General features: G+C 46.0%; 1 protein-coding gene across 1 annotated transcript in view; it reads left to right on the forward strand.

Annotated features, from left to right (window-relative positions):
• Nucleotides 1-4101: 4101 nt before the first annotated feature.
• Nucleotides 4102-20115, forward strand: part of LOC118597061 (matrilin-2) — a 31017-nt gene continuing 15003 nt past the window's right edge. The window contains exons 1-5 of the mRNA XM_036208306.1: nucleotides 4102-4171; nucleotides 4813-4935; nucleotides 8465-8587; nucleotides 12871-12993; nucleotides 13224-13346. Coding sequence (XP_036064199.1) covers nucleotides 4102-4171; nucleotides 4813-4935; nucleotides 8465-8587; nucleotides 12871-12993; nucleotides 13224-13346 — 562 coding nt within the window. The remainder of the gene's footprint in view (nucleotides 4172-4812; nucleotides 4936-8464; nucleotides 8588-12870; nucleotides 12994-13223; nucleotides 13347-20115) is intronic.

Consider the following 20115-nt stretch of genomic DNA (forward strand, 5'->3'; position numbering starts at 1 on the left):
GGCTAGAGAGATGGCTCAGAGGTTAAGAGCACTGACTGCTCTTCCAGAGATCCTGGGTTCAATTCCCAGCAACCACATGGTGGCTCACAACCATCTGTAATGAGATCTGGTGCCCTCTTCTGTGTACATAATAAATAAATCTTTAAAAAAAAGAAAAAGGAAATCTTGAGATCCAGTTGACTTAACTACTGAAACTTACCGAGCATTTCAGCAATAACTAATGCTAATTCTATACAAGTGATTCCTCATAATTAATGTATTTCAGCTCTTCCTAAACTGGCATTACCCTAATGCTCAAACCAGAATAAGCTGTAAGAAAAATTTACACATGAGTACCTTTTGATATTTGCAGCAGTCAAGTCAACAACATACAAAAAGAGCAATGCATCATAACCACGTGGAATGTAGCCCAGGAACTCAAGGTTGGCTTAATACTCAAAACTCAATCAGTGTGATGCACAATATTAGTATGCTAAAAGAAACCATATAAGCCATTTCATTAGATGCAGGAAAAAAGCACAGATAAGATACAATGCTCAGCTGTGACTGATAAAAACTTTCAGTAGTCTAGAATGAAGGCAACTGTGTCAACGATGCAGGAAATCTGATCCCGACATAAAAGGTGAGAAAGCAGGATGGAGGGACAGGGTCTTGCTGGCCAGCCAGTCCAGCTGAATCACTGAGCTCCAGCTCCAGTGACATCCTGCTTCAAAAAATGAGGTTGGGAGGAAGGATCTAAGATTGACCTCTGACCTCCACACATGCACCTACACACATATGCACACACACAAACACACAGGATAGACACACATAATACACTAAAACTGTATTATTGAAAAACTATCAGCTATCATACTTAGTGATGGAAGACTGAATTATTTCTTTGTAAGATCAGAAACAGCAAGAAAGGTGGTTCACCAGGTAAAAGTGCTTGCTGCCACACCTGTGACCTGAGTTCAGTCCACTGGATCTACATGCTGGAAGGAGAGAACTGACTCCCAGAAATCGTCCTCTGACCTCCATGGGTATGCTGTGGCATGCACAGGTACACACACAGAGAGACCGAGATAGAGATCATAAATGAAAGAGAATGTCCACTCTGAATGCTTCTATTTAACATTTTCTGGAAGTTCTAGCCAGTGAAATAGAAAAGAAATGTAAAATAAATAGATGGCACATATTTTCGACAGGAAGAATATAATATCTTTTACTAACAGACAACATTGTCATCTATGGAGAAAATCCAATGCAAATTTTTCTTTTCTTTTTTTATTAATTAAATTTATTCATTTATTTTATATCCCAACTACAGTTTCCCCTCCCTTCTCTTCTCCTATTCCCTCCCCACCTCTGATCTGTCCTCCCATCCACTCCTGTTTCTGTTCAGAAAGGGGCAGGCCTCCATGGGTGTCAACAAACCATAGCATATCAAGGTGAGGTAGGACTAAGCTCCTCCCCTTGTATTGAGCCTGGGCAAGGCAACCCAGTGTGAAGAGTAGGGTCCCAAGAGCCAGTCAAAGTCTTAGGGACAGCCCATTCCCACTGCTAGGAGTCCCACAGTAGACCAAGCTACACACACAACTGTCACACATATAGATGGCCAAGGCCTGTCGCACGCAGGCTCCTTAGTCTGTGAGCTCCTATGAGCCTAGACTAGTTGTTTCTGTGGGTTCCTTTGTGGTGACCTTGACACACACACATACACACACACACACACACACACACACACACACACACACACACACACCGCTCATACAATTTTTCCTCCCGCTCTTGAACAGGATTTCCTGAGCTCGGCCCAGTACTTGGCTGTGGGTCTCTACATGTTTCTATCAATTGCTGGACAAAAGCTCTCTGATGACATTTGGGGTAGTTACCAATCTGATCACAGGGGTGACCAGTTCAGGCTACATATCCAGTCTTAGCTGGAGTCATCCTCATGGATGGATGGGGAGGTAATGAAAGAGATGTCTTGATAAAGGGGACATTTCAAGGCCAGGTAGAAACCTGGTGTAAGGGAAATTCCCAATGCAATTAAAAAAAAAAAAAAAACCCTATAAACACTATTAACTGAATTAACAAGATTGCTAAGACAAGATCAATATACAAAAACTTGCAATGTGCTCTCAAAATTTAAACTAATAACGTTCAATAGCACCAATTTGCTATACTTGTGAACAAATTTAAAGGACGATGTGAAATATCTGTATACTGAAAAAGTATAAAATGTTGGTAAAAGAATTGAAGAGGATTGGACCAACCTGTGCCCAAGAACCCTCACCCATTCTACCCAAGTTGCCGGCCAGAAGGGAAGACTTCTGTGGGCATGCCTCTCCACCAACACCTTTCATCGGACCCTGCAATCTATAAGAACCATTCCCTACCCCACACCCACCCATCCTCCTGCGACCTCAGCATCTTCCTGAGACACAGAATCTAGCAGCTCCAATTAAGACCAAGAGGTAAGACTGGACCCAGAGGGGCCCCTGAGACACAGACACAGCAAGCACAGATTGGATCAATAGCAGCTCGCTCAGACACAGGCACCTCTTGCACCTATTGGAGGAAGAGATGGAAAGACCCCAGTGCAAAACTACACATAACAACATAAAGAGCAATATGGCACCACCAGAACCTACAACATCAAGGTTTGAACATCACAACCTAGAAGAAACAGAAAAAAGAGACCTTAAAAATAACTTTTTAGGGCTGGAGAGATGGCTCAAAGGTTAAGAGCACTGCCTGCTCTTCCAGAGGTCTTGAGTTCAATTCCCAGCAACCACATGGTGGCTCCCAACCATCTGTAATGAGATCCGGTGCCCTCTTCTGGCCTGTAGACATACATGCTATATATAATAAATAAATAAATAAATAAATAAATAAATAAATAAATAATAAATAATAATTTTTTAAAATTAACTTTTTGAAGATAATAGAGGCCTTTAAAGAGGAAATGAAAAATCCCTTAAAGAATTGAGGAAAAGACAAACAAAAATTGGTACAAATCAATAAATCCCTTAAAGAAAGCCAAAAAATCAAGAAAAAGCAATTAAACAGGTGAAGGAAACAGTTCAAGACCTGAAAAGTGAAACAGAAACAATGAAGAAGACACAAACTGAGGGAATGCTGGAAGTTACGGGAGTATGACTTACCTACATGTGTGGTGGGACCCAAGCGCAGGTCCCCTGGAAGAACAGTAAGCACTCTTAGCCATTTCTCCAGCCCGCAAATAATCAAAACTCCTTAAATTATTCACCTAAAATATGTACTGGGTTTGGACCAATTTCTCTTTTTAATTTAATTTTTTTGAGAATTTCATACATGAGTATTGCATTTACATCATTTCTACCTCCTCAGCTTCTCCCATTCCCCCACTTCCTCTCAAGTTCATGACTAAGTCTTGTTCTTTAAATGTTATTGGTGTTATTGGTGTGTGTCTGTGTGTCTGTGTGTGTATGTGTGTGTATGTGTGCATGTGGTGTGTGTGTGTGTCTGTGTATGTGTGCATGTGGTGTGTATATATGTGTATGTGTATATGTGTGTGTGGTGTGTGTGTATATGTGTGTGGTGTGTGTGTGTGTGTGTATGTGTGTGTGTGGGGGGGTGTCTGTTGGGGGGATACTATTTATGTTCATTCAGTCTACCAAGATAATGAGGGAGGAGTTTTAAATTCAGAATATTTGTGTCTTTTCCTTTCTAGGCTCTGTTTCCTGGGATCTGACTCAGTGTGTAAAAAGTTTAAGTGGTCTAGAGTTTTATTTGGGAACATTTTAATCTCTTTAATTTCATAAATTCCATTAAATACTCAGCTATGCTCTCTCCCTAGCTTATAACATAGTAAACAAAATCCGGTTTTCATTATATTGCATGTATATGCGTATTCACATGTGTATGAGCATTTGTGTGGGGTGGTGGTGTGCATGCACTTATGTGTGCATACATGTGAAGGCCAGAAGTTGACATGGGGTACCTTCCTTGGTCATTTTCCACCTTATACATCGAGTCAAGATCCCTGAACCCAGAACTTGCCAATTTGGCTAACCTCGCTAGCCAGCCTGCTCAGGGATCACCTGTCCTGACTCTGCAGTGCCGGGATTACAGATGACGTCTATGTTGGTACTGGAGTTCTGGACTCTGGTCCCGGTACTCACCAGCAAGCACTATGCCCTGGGTCATATTCCCAAAACCATACACTTTAGGTTTGTTTTCAGTGTTATGCAGAACACTTGAGAATGCCTCCCAGATTCTTTACCACTGACATACTTCCCCAGACCAATGCAGCTTTTTTGTTTTTTGTTTTGTTTTGTTTTGTTTTTGAGACCAAATGTCACTGTGTATGTAGTCTTTGCTGTCCTTGAACTCATAGATCCGCCCGCCTGTGCCTCCCAAGGACTGGGAATAAAGACGTGCACCACCATACCCATCAATTTCAGTGGCTTTTACAAGAAGCAACTGTTGTATAAATATTTTGTAAAATAAAAATATCAAGAAGATCTTTAAGCCTGGTGTGGTGGTGCACGTCTTTAATCCCAGCACTTAGGAGGCATATGCAGGTCAGCCTGGTCTCCAGGACAGCCAGAACTACACAGAGAAACCCTGTCTCAAAAAAAACAAAAACAAATGAAAAAAGATCTTTGAGATGAGGACATAATCTCTGGACAAGGAAATGGCTTTTTGAAGAAGGCTCTTCTGGGTCTAAATGTCAAGGCATGTATTTTACACACTTGGGGGAAATGGAGACTGAGAATCCTTGTTTTCATGGCTAGCCACATTGACTTATTCATGATTCCTAGGACCTTGCTTTCTTTCCAGAGATAGACTACTGTGCCTCCTCTAATCATGGGTGTCAGCACGAGTGTGTTAATGCCCAGAAGTCTGCTTTCTGCCGCTGCCTGAAAGGCTTCACCCTGAATCCAGACCGGAAAACCTGCCGAAGTAAGTGGCGCTGGCCCATCCCCCACTGTGGCTTTCCACCACAGGCTTCCCGTCTCGGCAGACCTGCAGCACACCATGTTTGTAATGGACGTCTGTGGTTTTGTTTGTTTGTTTATTTGTTTTGTTTTTGTTTTTGGCTTTTCGAGACAGAGTTTCTCTGTGTAGCTTTGCACCTTTCCTGGATCTCGCTCTGTAGACCAGGCTGGCCTCGAACTCACAGAGATCCGCCTGGCTCTGCCTCCCGAGTGCTGGGACTAAAGGCGTGCGCCACCACCGCCCGGCTACGTCTGTGTTTATTAATGTTCGTCTGCTTGTATTTTCCTGTGGTCACTAGAACCTATTGTGGGTAGTTTTCCTAGAGACTGAATAGACTGGCTCTGGTCACAAGATTTGTTTAGCAACCCAGTCCATGACGAAGTGTCTCCTTGAAATGAGGGCGTGCACCCCTGTTCCATGTCCCCATGAAGTGTTTATGGAACCTTGAGGGAGAAAAAAGGTTGGACCCAGAGATGGGACATTAAAGGAGCTGGTTTTTGCAAGTCCTACAAGACAGGACACTTGGTGGCTGCTGCGTGTGGGACATTAAAGTTCTGCTCTCTCTGAGAGGAAGGAAGAAAGAAGGAATGCCCTAGGTCACTGCAGCAGCATCCAAGGGAGCAGAGCATCAGCAAGGTGGGGTGAGGTAGTACAGGGGGCTCAGATGCCTTCACCTGAAATTCAGAGGAGATAGCCAGCAACTAGAGCGCCTGCTCCAGAGCAGACCACTAGACTAGTTCCCCAGTGTTTGCGCGCGCGCGCACACACACACACACACACACACACACACACACACACACACACACGCACAAAGACAAACCAGACTGTTCCTGAATGACACCAGAGTAGAAGACCTACCAGGTGCTTGCTTTTTCCATCACTGAATCCTCAACAGCTCAGAGTACTCAGGTCAAGTGGGTTGAGTGCAGACTTGTGGAATGGATTATGTGTGAATGAGTGAGTGAAAGAATTGCTTTGAGATACATCATCCTGGAGAAATTACAATTTAACTGGAATTCCTTGATTTTTTGTTTGTGGTTTCCTGACCATGACATTTGCAGAATTCTCTGGAATTTCCAATTAGTGGTGTGTTTTCTTCCTTCCTCCCTCCCTCTTCCCTCCCTTCTTTCTCCCCTCCATCTCTCTCTCTCTCTCCTTGCCTCCTTTTTTTCCTTCCTTCTTGTTCTTTTTTATTTATTTATTTGATTGGTTGGTTGGTTGGTTTGGCTTGTTTTGAGACAGACTCTGGCTATGTTGTCCAAGCTAGCCCCAAAGTTGCACCTCTCTTCTGAGAGCTGGACTGCAGGTATATGCTACCATGCCTGCTGGGATGTTTCCCTAAATGCTGCTGTGCTGCTTCTTCCTAGCCAGTGTGTGCTCACAGCAAGACTATCCACCAATGTGTGCTCATGGCAAAAGACTGTCTGCCAATGTGTGCTCATGGCAAAAGACTGTCTGCCAATGTGTGCTCATGGCAAAAGACTGTCTGCCAATGTGTGCTCATGGCAAAAGACTGTATGCCAGTATGTGCTCATGGCAAAAGACTGTATGCTAGTATGTGCTCATGGCAAAAGACTGTATGCTAGTATGTGCTCATGGCAAAAGACTGTCTACCAGTGTGTGCTCATGGCAAAAGACTGTCTGCCAGTGTGTGCTCATGGCAAGACTTTATGCCAGCATGTAATCATGGCAAGACTGTCTGCCAGTGTGTGCTCATGGCAAGACTTTATGCCAGCATGTGTTCATGGCAAGACTGTACCAGGTACCTCTTCTGAAAAGCACTATGGGCAATATGTGGAACTGAATCTAGATAAATCACATATTGCTTATGGCACAGATTAAGTTCCACATTCATCCTAATAAGTATTAAGCTTTGTGTGATTACAGAGCCATATTTTGAAACTGAGCTTCTCTTATAAAAGGTAATTCCTACTGCCAAGTCTGAATACAAACCTTTAAAACAGTCAAGCAATTAAATGGAAAGCATTCAAAATGTGAGGACAATTAGACCACACATGCCCAAAATATGTCCGAGGGCCAGCTTCATCTCACTTCCCTCTGTGCTGTGGACACCTTTTTTCTAGGAATGGATGTTTGAGGGGCTGAGTGCACCAGGGGAAATCAGTTACAGGTGGATGAGGGCTCTCAGGTACATAATTAGATTGTTCAGCACAGCGGCATTATGGTAGCATGCTTCCTGTGTTACTAATGTAGTAGAACAAGGGAGCCAGTCAGGCACGTAGCCACTAATGGAGACTTTGCTGGAGATTCCACATCTCCTGCCAGATCTCAAAGATTTCCTTGACCTATGCCACTCCGTCCACACCCTGCTGGAGAGGCCCTTAAAGAGAAGGCTCTAAGCAGTCATTGCACATATCCTCAAGGCCAGAGGGGGCGGGGAGCTGCTGAGAGGACAGAGGCTGAGAAAGCAGCTTTAGGACACCAAATTGGCCCAAAGATGGGCTGTTTGGTAGGTTGCAGCTCCTGCCGGAGTCCCTCATACTCATCCGTGTATATCTGATGGTGACAGCTCCATCTCTCTGCAGCCAGGTGTCCTGCTTTTTTTATCCAGAAAAAAGCAGAACTTTTCCTAAGAGCTAGTGTCCTCATCAGCTCATCTCTCAATCTTCCTCCCCATCATTACATTTTCCATTGTCTTTGCTGTGAGCCCGGGCCTGGACCTCTGAGGTCAGCCTGTCAGAGCTGCTCTGGCTTAGTCCTTGCACTCAGCCCTACATTACAGCAGGCAGCTGGGAGCAGAAGGGAGAGCTTGTGTTCTCTAGAGCATCACATGGCAGAGGGAAGCAAAGCTGCTGGCTTAAAATCTGAGATTTGTAGTTAGGAATCTAAGATCTCTCGTGCTCTGGGTCTTACAGACACTGGGCCATTTTCATGTAACAGGAGGCTGGTGGCTATTTTCAAATCAAATTAAAAACAATCTGTTTCAAATGAATTCAACATCATCCAATATTAAACTTGGAAAAGTTGTTCGGGGCAACGTCATACTGAAGGAAAGAAAGTCCTTGGCCAGGATTCAGTCTTGCTCCTCACCTGCTCACAGACAGTGAGTGCCATCGTCGATTTCAGACACTGATCATGAGGTGGCGATGCAAAGCCTGGAACCTCAGCAGACTCTGAATCAATTACAAATGTGACCCAGGTGGGTGTAACCAGCACTGGAGTGCATTGGAGGCGTCGATAACCTCACTTTGTTTCTTGTCACTCAATTACATCTTTGGTGTCTAGTGTTCACGATTCCTTTCTGTTGTGTCTCCAGAGCACAAACCCTGAAGGCAGGGCTACAGCAGTGCTCACATCTGCATCTAACTTAGGGCCTGGCCCTTGGCTGGTAAATGACTAAAGGAATGATAATTCCTGGCTTGCCTCAGCAAGCAGCACCTACCAGCTCTCTCCATGGGGACTGTGGAAACCCTGGAGTCCACCCTAATAGCCTCACAGAGTCTGAAGGAGGGTCTTTACTTTCTTCCTTCAGGAATCAACTACTGTGCCCTGAACAAACCAGGCTGTGAGCACGAGTGTGTCAACACAGAGGAGGGCCACTACTGCCGCTGCCGTCGGGGCTATACTCTGGACCCCAATGGCAAGACCTGCAGCCGTGAGTATGCCCCAGGAGTATGGGTGCCAATGGGGTGGGGTCCATGCACAGCCTGTTGGGCTCATTAGCAGCTATGCCCTTCTATAGCTTCATGGTTTCCTGCATTTTATAAACCATCAAATGGTACTGTTAGTACCACCCACTTCAAAGGTTGAGCTGTAATAATTAAGAGAATCAATATGAGGGCTATAGAGATTGCTTAGTAAATTAGGAGCACTTGCTGCTCTTATAGAAGACCCAGATTCCATTCCCAGCACCCACATGGTGGCTCACAACTGTTTGTAACTCCAGTTCCAGAAGATCCAACACCCTCTTCTGACCTCCTTGGGCACCAGGCATACATATAATACATATACAGACAGACAGGAAAAACTCTGCTAACATAACATTAAAGAAATTAGTATATGCCAAGTACAGCAGTGCACGGTTGACAATCTCAGATTTCAGAAGACGGAGGCACAAAGATGCTGAGTTCAAGACCAGCATGGGCTCTGCAGCAAGATATCATCTAAAAAAATCAAAAGAGAACAAGATTGAGAGGGGGTGTGAATAAATAAATAAATACATGTGTAGTAGTTGCGGGTGTAGCTCACTCAGTAGAGTGCTAGCCTTGCATGCACAAAGCCATGGGTTAGATCCCCAGCACCACATAAACCGGGAGAGCAGGGCAAGGAGGGCGTGAACGTGTGTGGCCTGCTCAGAACAGGACTGCTTCTATTGTTCTTTGCTACTAAAAGCATTTACTAAGTCAGATAGGCCAGAATTCAAATTGAAGCTCTCTCGAAGTCTACATATGTGACCTGTGACAGGTGATTCTCCAAGCTTTGATTGCCTGTCTGTTTTAAAAAGTGAGGATGTACCGGTGGTAGTGGTGCACGCCTTTAATCCCAGCACTAGGGAGGCAGAGGCAAGTGGATCTCTGTGAGTTTAAGGCCAGCCTGGTCTACAAAGTAAGTTCCAGGACAGCCAGGACTGTTATACAGAGAAACCCTGTCTTGAAAAACAATAATAAAGAAATAATTTAAAAAAAAAAAAAAAGTCAGATGCAGGCTGGAGAGATGGCTCAGCAGTTAAGAGCACTGGCTGCTCTTCCAGAGGTCCTGAGTTCAATTCCCAGCAACTACATGGTGGCTCACAACCATCTGTAATGAGATCTGGCACACAGGCAGAACACTGTATACATAATACACACTAAATAAATCTTTTTTATTAAAAAAAAGTGAGACTGTTAATAGCACTGATTCCCTGGGTGGTTTTGGGCAATAATTGAAGCCGTTTCAATCCCTTGGTCTTGTGCCTAGTTTGTAGCAAACATACAACTAAAGATAAAAGATAATAGTGAGTATCACCCAGCCTGTGAAAGTGACTAATGCCTGGTACCAGGCTGGGACAAGAGGCCAGAAGGGGTGGACCTTGGGAAAATGGACTATGAGGGCAGAACTGGACCACATAGACTTTTGTAAAGCCTTTACTTAACATCCTCGTCTCAGAACCACAACAAAGCTTGGGAACTTTCAGGTCTTGCCAGCTGGATGGGCTCCTAACTTTTTTTCCTGAGTTACGGTCTCCACAGGCCCAAGCCAGCAGGATAAGATTATGTGGGGCTGTGATGGACCCCAGGGCCCTGGCACACTAAGAGCTGGGGAGAGTGGCATTGGCCTCCAATAGGGTCCTCTCTGTGGCCTTGCACCTGGTACACTGTGCATCTGCTTCAGCTCTACAGACAGAAGTGAACTGTTCATGGGAACAGTACAGCTGTTGGACCACATTTGGGCCCTGACTGCCAGGGGGGCAAGTTTCACAGCTGAAGTATGAGCTACAGAATCAGCCAGGGGAACCTCATTCTCCTGTCTTCAGAGGAAGCAATGCCTTGATTTGGCTTTCTTAGCATGATCCTGACTCCCAGCATGCCCTGGTGGTGTTTTTCTGTTGGCTTAGCAGTTGCACCTGAATATACTGATAGTTTAACTACTTACTATCTGTGCCCTGTGGCCTGCAGTCAGCACTCCACTGCTCAGACTGTGGCCTGCAGGGATTTCTGGTCCCCCAACACCAGCTGGGCCACAGTTGTGGCTGTCAAATGTAGGTTTTAACTAAGTCTCTATCATTCTATTTACCAATAAAGACTCGGGAGTCATATTGGGTGAAAACTTGCTAGAACAGAGAAGCTGAGAAGCAACCTATGACCTTCCTTTTTGTCCAGAGACCCAGCAAGAGAAGCATCTCTCCACTGGTCTCAACCCAAAAAACAGAGCACGAATCTCTAAGTCCTCCCTACTCCTTCCTGTGCATCTCTCTATCCATCTTCCTGGGTCTTCTGTACTCTATGGCTAATTCCTGTCAACTTGTGTGTCTCTCTATCCATCTTCCTGGGTCTTCTGTACTCTATGGCTAATTCCTGTCAACTTGTGCGTCTCTCTATCTATCTTCCTGGGTCTTCTGTACTCTATGGCTAATTCCTGTCAACTTGTGTGTCTCTCTATCCATCTTCCTGGGTCTTCTGTACTCTATGGCTAATTGTTGTCAATTCCGCCCTCCCCCATCCAAGGTTAATTTTATTAACACAGTCTCGGAGTTTCACAGTGCAATGAAATATCTTGTAACAGCACCTTGGGTAGTCTAGAAGAGCCCAGAAGAGATGGAGGTCTTCCTCTGTTAAAACTTTTAGAAAGTTTAAACCAAGCTATTTTTGTCTAGAAGTCACTAAGGAAATCCATGGGATTCTTAGGCATGATGGCACAGGCTTTTGACTACTCATTCTGCAGGCACAGTTGTGAGCACCTCCAACATTCCAGCTCTCATGTGCCTCCTGACAATTCTGCCTGGTAAATGGCAGAATTCCGGATGTGAAATGGGTATGTTGCTCCTGAGACGCTGCAAGTGTTTTACAGGTATGTCTACCAGTGGATTGTTCTAGAAGCCTCTGGTCTTCAGCCACGAAGGAGTGAAAAGGCTTACCTCAGTGGGCCATCATGGGTCTTCAGTGTCTGTCCAGTTGATGGAGGGTGTACTTTCTCCATTCAGTAAATCGGGAGGCAGTCCAGGGGGCTCTCTGGGAGCCGTCCACCACAGCTGTGTGTTTCCTGGCCTTTGGCGTTCCCTGCCCAAGGACCAGCTGTGTGGCGTTTGGGTGCCAGAAGGGGCCACACAGGCAGCGAGGCTTTTGTTTATTTTCTGAATCTGGATGTCCTGATTAAGAGACTTTTTTTAAATCACTTTTTTATTTTTCAAATAAAAACAAATTACTCACTAATTCTCTCTGAGTACCACGTAGTCATACTAACAACCGTTCATTAAGCAGTTGCTGTATGCCAGCCACTGTTTGAAAAGTCTTACATGTGTCCTTTTCTCTAACTTTCACTGCATTACCACCAGAAAGGGACCACCACGTGTCAGGGAGAAACTCAGTTGGTGAGTGTTTGCTTTGCAAGCCTGGGTCTGAGATCTACCTGCAGAACCCAGGTAGAACATCAGGCATGGCGGCATGCGCTTGTCACCTCAGCACCAGGCAGGTGGAAACAGAATGCCCCCCTCACCCCACCCTAACCCCGTTAGCCAGCCAGTCTAGCCTAATTGCTGGGCTCCAAGCCAATGAGAGAGACCCTGTCTGTCTGAAGGAGGTAGACTACATTTCACGAGAATGACAAAATTGTCCTCTGGCCTCTACAAGCATGCTCACACACCTGCATGTGTAACTCGTGAACACAAAAAAAAAGAAAGGGACTGCCATCATCTCCAGAGGTGACAGAGAGGTTAAGTCCATCCAGCATCCTCAGCAAGGATGTGGAAATCAGTGCTGTTCTGTTTGCTTCTCTGTTGCTCTGATAAATGTCATGACCAAAAGCAACGTGGGAACAAAAGGGTTTATTTCAGCTGACACTTCCATGTCACGGTTTATGACTGAGGGAAGTCAAGGCAGGAACTGAGCCAGAGACCACAGACGAGCAGTGTTTACTGGCTTGCATCCAAGTTCATTCAGCTTGTTTTCTTATACCACCTTCCCCGGATGAACACTATTCACAGTGGGCTGTGATCAATCAGCAATCAGGAACATGCCACACATGCCCACAGGCCAGTTTGATGGAGAATTCCTCAGCTGAGGTTCCTCTTCCCAAGTGACTCTAGGTTTATGTCAAGGCCACTGAAGCTAGCTATGACAAGGGACAAGGCTGATCTCCCAGCAAGCCGGGTATTGTGAGGTAGAGTGGAATCTTCCCCCTTTTGTGAGTGGAGTATTGGCACCTCAGTCCCTTTATGTTTTCCTGTGTTTGTGACCAATGCAGGGGTGGACCACTGTGCACAGCAGGACCATGGCTGTGAGCAGCTGTGCCTGAACACGGAGGAATCCTTTGTCTGCCAGTGCTCAGAAGGCTTCCTCATCAACGATGACCTCAAGACCTGCTCCAGTGAGTCACCACCTACTTCTCTACTAGGGAGGGTTTGCAACAGGCGGGAAGTGTACAGACAAGGCGGAGGTCAGCACGTTCTCCTCTGGCCTCTGGGAGGACTGCAGGAAGTCTGCTGGGGACCAGTGCTTTCAATGGCAGTAAATGTGAACCATTACTTCATTCCTATTGCAGCCCAGAAGCCTTGCTGACAGAGGCCCCAGGGATCTCACTTTGCTTTGGTTTTACAGGGGTGGATTACTGCTTGCTGAGTGACCATGGTTGTGAATACTCCTGTGTCAACACAGACAGATCCTTTGCCTGTCAATGTCCTGAGGGTCACATGCTCCGCAGCGACGGGAAAACCTGTGCAAGTGAGTTTCATCACATTGAGATCATGGGACAGACAGGACTCAGCACAGACCCCTGTAGGTGCCAATGGGCTGCTGATGTGTGCATGTCTGAGTGTTCTCTGGGTCTGACCTGGCCCCTGCATATATGTGTGCCTGCATCTCACAGCCCTTGGAGCCTCGGCCCCAAACTTTGCTGTCTCCACACTCGGCCTCACCACCATTGTGAAACAGGCCCTCATTCTTGGCATGCTGCTGTGGTTTGTCCATGCTTAAACTTACGTTCAAATTTGGTTGCCACTGTGACATGTTTGAGACATGAAACTTTTCCAGGGCAATTATGCTGGTGGGAAGGATTCATGCCTTTCCTGGGGGAGTGGACTGGTTAGAGATATGGATTCTTGTAAAGTGCAGTCAGTCCCTCTGTCCCCACCTCTTCTGTACATAATTCATCACCTTTGGGCTTTCCCACCATAAGATGAAGGGAAATAAAGTCCTAACTTCTTAATCATTCTATCCATGTACTGTGACTTAACAGCAGAGTACATACACACTCTCTCTCAGCTCTACCCCCTACCAGTCATGCCTAAGACCAACAATACAGAAACTTGCTGACTGCCAGCTGCCTGCATGCCAGGCCAGGCTGAGCACTGTGCTAAGCATATGCTATCACACTCCAAGAACAGATGGGATAACCACAGCTCAGACTCAGCAAAGGGTCTGAGATGGCCCCCTACTAAGTAGGGACTCACTCTCTGTGAGACTCCAGTTAGTTCTGAAAGGGGCATGTCTGAGAAATCCTTTGACTTCCCTGTGACCTCTCCACACAAGGCCAGGTCAGCAGGGATATTGTCTAGGAACATGTTTCCTTGCAGCTGGCCTAATTCCCATCTCCATTTAAACAAACGGCAGCTAAAAGACAAGATTGCAGGCTTCCTTGTCTCTCCAACTCAAGAAAGCCATGAGCTTTCTGCCCTGCATTCCTATTTCCAAGTGGACAAGATCACGGACTAACAACAGTTTGAGAGAAAGTGTCAAAATGGAAGCAAAGACCAAATTTTGCTTTCCCCGGCTACCATCTTTCTGGCTGTAGGACCGATTCAGCCGTAGATACAGTACTGACACAATCACCTTTTTTGTATCGTCGGTTCACACGGGCAGATGAGCTGTCTGCACAGCTGTGCAACAATAACTGTGCTCCTTGTGAGAAAATATTGTCCCAGTTTGAGATGGATTCTTGGATCTTGGCAAGTAGGCTGTCCATGCTGCAGCTTGCTCATGGATGCCCGCCCAGCTGCTCGGGGCGCAGCATGCTGCAGCAGCCAACTGTAGCAGGGCCTGGGCACTGGGGGTGTGGCGGAAGTTAAACAACATCTACACTTGCCTGCCTGCCAAACCCAGATGCGAGGGGATTATGGATGTAATTCTCCATCGTCTTAGATAACCCTCACCCTGTCTTTGTTCTCTTCACTCTGATAATCAAGGGCTGAGTGTGAGATAATTGCAGGACCTCTGAAATCTTCTCTCCGAATCTGAAACGCTTCCCTTCTTTCATTCTCCTGCCTCTCTCCTAATCAAAGCTTTGCCTTTGCTGCCTTTAAACATTGCCTGTTTTCTCATTTAATTTAATTGTGCTTGTAACTAAATGCATAGTCTGTGTCATCTATATGAGTGAAAGTCCAGCAACTGCAAGTGAGCTTTATGCCTGGTTGGGTGGTTATGAGAACGTGTGAGGTAATCAGATGGGTTAGGACTTAACTCGGAACAATACAGGACAGACACATATTACCCACCAGAGCTGTTCCCCCTAATTGAAGACTCTCTTTCTGCTGTCAAGTGATTCAGTCCAGCTGTTCCATCCTGTAATCATGGCCTAGGTTTTCACTGTGGTCACAGCTAACGGCAGTTGGGATGAATGTTCCCCTGCCCCAGGCCAGATGACACACAGCCAGATAAACGTGACTGTCCCTTTTTAGTAAAGCCTGGTGGACAGGGGATGGGAGTAAGCTGGGGTCTGCCAGGCCTTGCTCAAAAGATGAGCGTTTCCTTGGCCTTGACAACATGTGATCTGTAAAGCCCCTCACTCATTCTCGAAGTTGCCTGAAGTTTAGAGAGCCTAAGTCCCGGTTCCCAGGGTCCTGGGACAACGAAGTAGGTACTGGGGTGAAGTCCACCCTCCTCCCCTCTCAATCCTCTGATGCTGATTCTAGCTGTATAGATTGGGAGTGTGTGTGTGTGTGGGGGGGGGGTGTCCTCCTCTTCCAGCTGCAGCTTAGGATTCTCTTTTCCTCACTAGAAGTTTCCTTTAAAGACTCCATAGGCCCACTATGCATGGTGTACACTGCCTGCAAGTCCTTGGGAGTCAGAGGTCAGAGGCCAGGTCTTATCTGGAGTCAGAATTCCCAGGGCCCAGCCTAGCAAAGTAAATGAATGGGATTGTGAATGAACAGAGACCAGCTTGCTATCCTTTGGCTCTGTGACCCCTAGTGCAGGCTCCACTCCAAGCTCAGTCCCCTTTAATGGTTCCTTACTACCTCCCAGGAAAAAAAATTCCAATGACAGTCCTTGATTTGGCAGTGTAGTAGAGGCCCCTCTTCCACCTGGGAACCCCTTTCCTGGGTCTTCCTCATGGTCTCCTGTGTTTCAGCTAAAGTAGTCCTTGAACAAACACTATTCTCTCTCCCTTGAGGACAGCCTCTCTTCCCCAGCCCTCTGCCCTGCATAGAGGAAACCTAGTCTATCACAGAGTCATGGAAATTTCCTCCTCCCTAAGCACTGGCTAGGGAGGACTCCTCCTTCCAGCCCCTGAACACCTGGGCACAAGTGTGAGCAGGAACATGGATCTGGGTTTCTAAAGCCCAAATTCACATATTGTTGCTTCTAACCTGGGCAAGGAAGCTGGCCCTCCCTATGTGTCTGGTTGCCCACCTTCAAACTGGGAATGATAATTTCTGTCTTCCATGGTCCCTGTGTGACACAGGAACATATATTCATAGACATGTTTTGAGAATGTGGAGTGGGCCTTAAACTGTCTGACACCCCTGTCAGGTCTCACTCCTCAGCTTATGGCTGTTCTTCACTGAGAGGCCCACAGGAAGCTCCCTGAATTGGTGTCTGGAGACCAGTCTCCCAGGGACAGGCTCAGGCACACTCTCTTTGCAGGGCTCAGGGAGACCATACTCTGGAAGTTGGCAAGCTCAGTAGTTCACACACTGTCCTAGGAGAGGCCCTCACTTCTAGCTGTGGAGAACACTGTTTGGGTAGGAGCCACAGCCTTAAACCTCAGGGATCCAACTGGCCACACTTCCAGTCCAGCCACCACAGGCTGATCTGAAAAGGCCCCCAGCCCTGAAATCCTAACCCCACCCCTAGTGTCCAAGTCTGCTCAGGCAGCCATGGCAAAATATCAGACTGTGTATTGTCTCCTAACCACAGAAACATCTTTCTCATAGTACTGGAGGCTAAAAGTCTGAATGCAGGACGCCAGCGTGGTAATGCTCTGGGGAGGCCTTTCCCCGACCAATGTCCGTGTCCTCCCATGGAGGAAAGGAGATGGAGACAAGGAGTGAGTGAATGAGCTCTCTGGTATCTTTTTAAATAAAAACACTAGTCCTGGGCTGGCAAGATAACTCAGAAAAGTGCCCTGCCATGCAAGTGTGCTGAGCTGTTTGATCCCTAGAATGCACATCTGTATAAAGGGGAGGGAGAGAACTGACTCCAGAAAGCTCTTCTCTGACCTCCGGTTTGCACTATGGCATATGAACTCCTCATACACTTTCTGATGGTGATGGCTGTGATGACGATGGCAATAATAATAATAATATAATGATATAATGATAATAATAATAATATAATGATAATAAGAACGTTATCTGGGCCCCATCCTTGTAAACCAAACCTAATTACTTCCCAAAGCCCTACTCCAAATACTATCATGGTAGGGATTAGGGGGCCAGTTTATGAATTAGGGATTGAGGACACAGTCCAGTGAGTAGCATGAATGAGGAAGAAGGGACTACCTTCACTTCAAGATGCCCTGGGGGTCCTCAACTTTAGAACACAATGAGCAGAATGCGATGGTCTGGAGAACATCTCAGTGTGGCTGCTTCTCGGTTTGAGAAAAAGGCTTCTACAGAGGTACGAAAGGGTCAGCTGCCCCCACTGAAACTATCATGTTAGTGGTTGGCCTTGGGTCACCTTCTCGGCAGACCGTCTCTATGGCCACATCCCTCTGGGGTCGGGTGTGTTTTAATTACATCATATGTGGAACTCAGAACAAGAACCAGGGTTGCTATCTGTCTTTGCTGACGAAGTCTGAGTACACTGGACACATTACCCCACAATTTCTGCTGCAACCCCCATATCACATATACAACTCACCTGGTATATAACTTAGATGTGGGAAACACAGTTTGTTCGGTGTATTGGGACCCCAAAAACCTGAGCTATGCTATGAAACCTCTAGCCATCATGGTCACATGACAGACCCCATTCACAATGAGGCTTTAATTAAATGTGTGACCTGCCTCCTCCCATGGGAACAAAAAAGGGAAGGCATTTCTTTTCTTGTTTTTCTAAACTCCTTTTTTTTTTAACTTATTATATATATATATATGATGCTATTTTTTGCATGTATGACCTTATGCCAGAAGAGGGCACCAGATCTCATTGTAGATGGCTGTGAGCCACCACGTGATTGCTGGAAATTGAACTCAGGATCTCTGGAAGAACAGCCAGTGCTCTTAACCACTGAGCCATCTCTCCAGCCCCAAAAGGCATCTCTTTGAGCAGAAGATGTTTTCTTTTTTCCTGCTTCCTGAGACTTCTAAGCCTCCTACCCCATTCTACTTCAGCACTGACTAGTGATTGAGTCTGACTCATCTCTTCCCCAGCTGGAGTCTCAACACTTGCTTAAACTGGTTCTTTGTCCTTATTCTCTCAAGACTTTGCCTGTGGTTTCTCAAGTGCTGGTGACTCCTGGGATTGAACTAATTCAATTTCTGCCCCAGCACTAGTTAAAGTTTCTCTGGAAGAGATATGTAAGATGTGTAACCCAATCTGGTTGGTGACCACTGGGATTCAAGCAGAACTGCCACAAGAACGTGGAGTAGGGCACACTTCCAAGTCCAGGGAGAGATGTTTAATCTAACCCTAGAGACTTAATCAGGAGAGACAGCCATAAGTGCCACATAAGAGCTTCCCAGACCTGGGCAGCAGCACGTGCAGGTCCATGATCTGAACAGGGAGGTCAGTATACTGAGGGAACCACAGGAGCAGGTGGGAACCTGTAGCAAGGAAAGTGACAGGAAACTTTCTGGAGCCTATCTTGATCAAACTATTAGTTTGTCTTCCAAGAACCTAACCAAACTGACTAACCCCATGGAGCTGGGATGACCAAGAAACACAGAGGGGACAGATCAGTGACCTACCTAGGTCAGCCAAACCAAGCCACATCTTCAAGTTAAGGAGCCTTCAGAAAGTCACTTCTGCTTGCTGGCCAGCTGTTTCCTCCTCTCTAAAATGGAGTTGGACCAGCACCTTTCCAAGGTCTTTTCTAGACTCCAAATATTGATAGTAGTGGGCACAGGTCACCGGTTCACAAATGTTTGCTAAACAAGTACAGTTGGTGTGCACACTATTTCCTCAGGCTGGTGGCTGCTCTAGTGGGGAGTCAGAGATGGTAGCTGTTTTACTTTCTTGAGGAGGCACTGACGTGTGTTCCCACAGTGAAGTATCATCGGCTCGGGGAGAAGCTGAGGACAAGCTGGTTTCCAGTGTGGTACAGAGGAAGCACTAGAGCCTGTGGGCAGGAAGTGAGTTCTATAAACCAGCTGGGCAAACTCCAAATTCTGCATCTCATGTCTCATGTCAAAATGTTCTTCAGATCTCTAACTCCATTCAGCTTTGTTGACTGTAACATATTTTTCTTTCTTGGGCTGAGTCCACTCCCTGTTAGCACCTCTCCTTAGCAGGTATCCCACTACTCTGGCATCTACAACATCTTGGGTTCTCCAAGACAATCTAGACGTCACCTTCACAGCTTTATGCAATGGCGTCTCTGGGTCCCCATGCAGGGACATCCTTGACATATGCCTGTCCTCAATGACTTTTCTTAGCTGTGGAGGGAGATTCCACAGCCCCTTTCTTGTATCCTTGACTCTAAAACCAGAACAGATGGCCAGAGCTGCCAAGTTCTGCTGCTCGTTGGGGCTGGAACTTGACCCCCTCCTTCAGTAACATTTGCAATGGCTTTCTGTAGTTGGTGGCTTCCATCACTGCTGAAGCTTTCCTTTAATTCCTCTTCACAAGTTGGAAGCTTAGCTGGGTGGGGTCTTGCCCTGAGGTCACCACTCCCTTTATTCTTTAAACTTTTTATCTCCTTAAGCACAGGACTTAGCACCATTATACTTCCTATGCTCCTTTTACACTCAAACTGTACATTTTATATTTCTCTTTGTCTAGTTTACTCCTTTTCATCATAGAGCTTCATAAGAATGATTACTAATAACCACATAACACAGTTAATATTAAGCTCTCTTGAAATCTCCCCTGCCAACACCATTAACAAAACTCTTCAATTTAGCTTCAGGCAGATTTTTAGGACATGTGCAAAAGGCAGCCACAATAGCACAAGAATAATCTCTAGGCCACTTACTAATATTCTTCCTTTTGAATCCTCATGAACCAGGCCATCATAATCTACATTGCTCTCAGGACCACAGTCTTCTATGCTCCTACTAATATGTCCCATTAGGCCCTGCTTAAAGCATTCAACTGCTTTCCTAATCCAGAG

Source organism: Onychomys torridus, chromosome 16 (genome assembly GCF_903995425.1).
Source record: "Onychomys torridus chromosome 16, mOncTor1.1, whole genome shotgun sequence".
Lineage (NCBI taxonomy): Eukaryota > Metazoa > Chordata > Mammalia > Rodentia > Cricetidae > Onychomys > Onychomys torridus.